Raw genomic sequence first — 5,408 nt, forward strand, 5'->3', positions numbered from 1 at the left:
ATTCAACTATCCCAATAGTCTCCATTATCATATGCTGGTTGACATGGTTCCGAAAGAAAGCAGATTTTCAAAGAATTTTGAGGCTTTTTCCTCTAAAAGAATCTTTTATTATTCTGCATAGCTTCGGCACTAACAAAGTTAAGCCAGAAACTGAATCCTCCCTCCCCCAAGCATCTGTAACAAAGCATAACTCACTCCTTCATTTTACAGTCATCAATCACATTCTCCAATTAATGTGAAGTGTGAGGTGCCCCTCCTGTTGCAGCTGAGCTGACCTTGGCCACACTGTGCCCAGACATTGTTATGGTTAACTTGCATACTTTCCCATCCCTTAACTACTACTGTCTGCCTGAACTCTAGAAATGCTATACAGCTAAATGAAACAGGTTTGCTTCTTCATATATGGCAAGCAAGAATATCCAGTATTTGCAGCATTGACACTGGTATTCTGTAATATAATTAACATAAATGTTAATCTGGGAACAAAAATTATTCTCTCTTGGAAAAAAAAAAATAAGGCATCTATCTGAACAAGATTTCCAGTTGCTTAGGAGCCCCTAATTATCTCCACTCAGAAAAACTGTAGAATTTTGGTAGTTGTCAAATTATGTCATCTGTCAAATATGGAGTCTGTCATTTGCACCTCTATAACTGGCTGATTTGGCACAGCAACCAAACTAGATAGATAAAGACTTCAACAGATAGTTAAGATTGCAGAAACAATAATTGCAACATGTCTGCCTTCCATTGAGGACCTGTATACAGCAGTAAGAGGGCTGTGAAAATATCCACAGAGCCTCACATCTTGAACATAAACTGTTTCAACTTCTTTCCTCAAGATGATGCTATTGCATGCCAAAACAATCAGACACAAGATATTTTCCCGCCCCTGCCCCCATGCTATAACTCTGCTAAACAACTAAGTCCCACAACACTGTCTAATGCCCTAGGATGTCAAACCAACTAGGATGGCTGTATTGCTTATTATCATTCTCATTTCTTCATTTTTCCTATTACCTATCTCCTTAGCTTCTTATGACTATAACTTGGTTGCTTGTATTTCCTGATTTATGTTGATTGTCTTTATTTAGTATCCTATTATGATTTATGTTGTTTGCTTATTTAGTATCCTATGACTATCATTGAATTTGAATCTTATGATTTATGATGATTGTGTTTTATGATTATGATCATGGTTTATCACTTGTTGCTTGTATGTATGCTGAGAGCTTATGCACAGCAGACAAATTCTTTATGTGTCTTTTCACAATTGAACAATAAAGGATTCTATTGTTAATTCCAATGGTCTTCCTTCAATAAACTACACCAAGAAATCCAAAGGGCTGCAAACTGATTCCCAAGTCAAAGTTAACAACAAAGCAATCCAGAGAGCAGATCACTATTACTGTTGGTACAGATTCATAAGAAAACTGACATCTGTTTTGTCATGATTGAAGAACATTCAAAATCTATCTTTCCATTATAAATTCTTCCTGGGATTCAACTTGGATTGAAGCCATGGATTCTACCATCACCATAGTTTCAAATACTGGATTATGGATGTTGACCTGTTGCTGCTTCAATCTTACCTTGAGTAAAGTTATGGTGCACTATTGCTGATGGATAGTTCACCCACTCCTCATCTTGAAGAATTGGGATTGCTCCTCCTAACAAGTCTGGGGTTAGATTTTAGGGAAAGCTGGAGTCTTTTTTCTTAATGCTTTCCAAATGGCTTCTTTCACTTCATTGTTCCTAATAGTATAAACAAATGGATTGAGCACTGGAGCAACAGTAGTATGCACCACAGAAACAGAGCGGATTATACCAAAGGAAGAATTCTTCATTGTAGGCCTTAAATAGACAAAAAAGACTGATCCGTACAAAATGCAGACCACAACCAGGTGGGAAGCACAGGTAGAAAAGGCCCTCTGCTGTCTGGTTGTTGAAGACATTCGGAGAATGGTGAAGATGATGAAGAGGTAAGAAATGAGGGTGAAAAGCAGGGAGGACATCACCACAACTACAGTACTAAGGAAACTCAGGGCTTCAATTAGATGTGTATCTCCTCCTGCAATCTTTAATAGAGGTCCAGCATCACAAAAGAAATGATTGATAATGTTGAATGTGCAATAGGGTAGGTTAGCTACCATTATTACTTGAGAAGTTGTATAGAGAAGAACCACAAACCACGCAGTCATCGATAACTTAAAGCAAAGCCCAGAAGTCATGATGGTGGCGTATCTCAAAGGATAGCAAATGGCTAAGAATCTGTCCAAAGATATCAAAGTGATGACGAAAAATTCTGTAATGCCAAAGAAGAAGTAAAAGAACAGCTGTGTTATACAGCAGTAGAAGCAGATGGAATTGTTTGCAGAGAGATAGTTGACCAGCAATTTAGGAATAAAGGCTGTGGTGTGTCCAATGTCAATGCAAGACAGGTTGCTAAGGAAGAAATACATGGGCTTCTGGAGATGAGGGTCCAAAATTACCATGACAATGATGAGTCCATTGCCCATCAGACAGAGAAGGTAGAGCAGAAAGATCCCTGTATGCATCACACTTTCCATTCGCTCTACACTTGGCAGTCCAACCAGGATAAACTCTACCGCTCTCGTACAGTTGGTTAAATTCATGTTCTCCTATAACAAGGAAAAATATGAGGTTTTCAATGAGTTACTCTTTAAGCACATTTCTAAGCACAGTTTTCATGAATTACTGTTGTATTTGCAACATGTAAAACCTAGTAGCACATTTAGTACGAAAAATGCACTCGTACTATTGCCAAGACTTAATTTATTGGAATTTCAGATATTTCATTTAAAGCATTATTCATCCTTCCAGCTTTTGAATCTTCTGTAGATAGAAAATATTGATGAACAAAATCCAGAGTTTGATGGAAGATGTTGAAAATAGTAGGAGAACATTTGTAGATGGAAACTCATCTGGATATGGAAGACAAATGCGTTGCTGAGAGAAAGATAAGGTAAGGTAAGACAAGACAAGACAAGACAAGACAAGATAACCTTTATTGTTATTTTTTTTACTGTGGGCACAATTGCACACATGAAAAATGAAATTTAGTTGCCCGCTCTCAAAGTGAAACACATACATGACACCCATCTAAAACATACTATATGCAACATATATATAGACCCACCCCCCCTACATATACTTAACAAATAAATATTAAATACTGTCCATTTTGAATATATAACAGAAGAAGGAGGTTTGAGAGTTCACAAGGTTAATGCTGTATGGAATGAAACTATGGCTGAATCTGGATGTTCTGAATCTGGATGTTCTGCTGTGAATACCACAAAGAAAATGAAGATGGTGAATGGATAAGCAGTTATGAAAGTAAGATAGAAAATTATGATATTCTGCAAATAGGAAATATGTAGAGATAGTGAAGAAAATCAGTGCAGAATGTCCCACCAAATAAATAATAAAATTCATGTTCATTAGCTCGTAGACATTTTATGGAGATTCTCAGTCATCCAAGTCATAGTTTTCCCAAAGATGCTTTTTCAGAGGCAACTAGACTTTTTTTTGTTTTCCCTTGAAATTGTTTCACTTCTCATCCAAGTAGCTTCTTCAACTGAAATGTCTTCAAGAAAAAACAAAGAAAGTCCAGTTGCCTTTTGAAAAAGCAACTTTGGAATAATTTGTAGACATCCACATAGATTCTTGTAAATGAATATTTAGTAAATTTATCTCTCTCCTTGGTTGCGTCCTAACCCACTGGAAGAACACAAGTAACATATTTCCACATGCACATATCCAACCATTCTTAAGAATAAGAAGTAATAATAAAAACCTCTTTTTACAAGTTCTTATGGAGATTCTGGAACTGCAAACATGATATTCTGGTTTCAATGGATTTCAAAGAAACATTTTATCCACTCTGGTTAAAAAAAATGCTTTACCTAGTATTTAAAGCCTTTTCTGGACATTAGATCATAGAAATGAGAAGTTATGGAGTGATTTTTTTTTCATAGACACTTGGAATAACATCTCCAGAGGAGTCTGTTTCTCATTTCCCATGTGAATCCAGACATGATGCTAAGAAAATAATATAGATTATAATGTGGGTCTGCTTAGACAGGATGAGAATTTGTTAAAACAAATTAGAGATCGAAGTCGAACCCACATTAAAAGAATTTATGGGGTGTTAGTGGAATTGGACTCAGAAGCAGAATTAGTTAAAGATTGTATGGTTAAATGGGCACAAAACTTTGATGAACCGATTCCATTAGATACTTGGGAGATTATTTGGGTGAGGAATATTAAATTTACACAAGCCCAAAATTTACGGGAAAATTTTTATAAAATGTTTTATAGATGGCACCTTGATCCACAGAAAATGTCTCGCATGTATTCAAACCTGCAGCCTAAATGTTGGAGATGTGGCTGCTTGGATGCTACTTATTATCATATTTGGTGGTCATGTAAAAATATAAAAGCTTTTTGGATTAAGATATGGTGGAATATTCAAAGAATTTTCAAAAGAAGGATAAAATTTACCCCACAACTGTTTTTGCTGGGTATTGTTTCGGATTGTGATAACAAAGAGACTATATTAATGTTAAATTTAATTACAGCAGCTAGGTTGTTAATAGGGCAGTGTTGGAAGAAGGAATCTTTGCCTACCTTGCAAGAATGGTTTTTTAAAGTTTCCTACTTAGCGGAAATGGCAAAGATTTCGGCTTTCTTGAAAGAGCAATCGCAAGAGAACTACCTCTTGGTGTGGAAAAGATGGATAAATTTTATACAATATAAGTACGATATAAAAAAATACCATTTAGTTTTTGAATAATTTATATTTAAAATTTAAGATATTATTTAGAAGTATAATTAGAAGTATAATTATTATTATCTTTTTTTAATTTTTTATCTTTCTCTTTTTCTTTTTTCTTGTTTTTTTTTTCTTTTCCTCTTTCTGTTTTCTATATATATTGGTGTTAAAGTATTTTATAATTTGTTTAATGAATGTAATCAAATTTGTTTATGGTTTATTTGTGTTTAAAAAATTTTCTTTTAAGTTCTAATTAAGCCTGTATTCAGCTCTGGGAAGATTGGGGGAGGGTATTGGGGTGGGTTGGGAGGTTTGGGGGAAGGGAATTTTATTGTAAAATTTAAAAAAAAATTAATAAAAAAAGCTCTTTTTACAAGTTCTTATGGAGATTCTGGAACTGCAAACATGATATTCTTGTTTCAATGGATTTCAAAGAAACATTTTATCCACTCTGGTTAAAAAAAATGCTTTACCTAGTATTTAAAGCCTTTTCTGGACATTAGATCATAGAAATGAGAAGTTATGGAGTGATTTTTTTTTCATAGACACTTGGGATAACATCTCCAGAGGAGTCTGTTTCTCATTTCCCATGTGAATCCAGACATGATGCTAA

General features: G+C 34.9%; 1 protein-coding gene across 2 annotated transcripts; it reads right to left on the reverse strand.

Moving 5' to 3' along the window:
• Positions 1 to 203: 203 nt before the first annotated feature.
• LOC120302066 (olfactory receptor 6X1-like) lies at positions 204 to 3,904 on the reverse strand. Of its 2 annotated transcripts, XM_039329998.1 has the most exons (3): positions 3,828 to 3,893; positions 1,620 to 2,639; positions 204 to 1,061 (listed from the first exon to the last, which is right to left on the reverse strand). In XM_039329998.1, the coding sequence occupies exon 2, from the start codon at positions 2,631 to 2,633 to the stop codon at positions 1,683 to 1,685; it is 951 nt and encodes a 316-aa protein (XP_039185932.1). In that variant the 5' UTR covers positions 2,634 to 2,639; positions 3,828 to 3,893; the 3' UTR covers positions 204 to 1,061; positions 1,620 to 1,682. The 2 variants fall into 2 exon arrangements, with proteins under 2 accessions (XP_039185932.1, XP_039185931.1); XM_039329997.1 differs by lacking the exon at positions 204 to 1,061 and having other exon boundaries at positions 1,572 to 2,639; positions 3,818 to 3,904.
• Positions 3,905 to 5,408: the final 1,504 nt, after the last annotated feature.

The sequence above is a fragment of the Crotalus tigris genome, unplaced genomic scaffold (genome assembly GCF_016545835.1).
Source record: "Crotalus tigris isolate CLP2741 ecotype Arizona unplaced genomic scaffold, ASM1654583v1 scf7180000024422.1470167, whole genome shotgun sequence".
Lineage (NCBI taxonomy): Eukaryota > Metazoa > Chordata > Lepidosauria > Squamata > Viperidae > Crotalus > Crotalus tigris.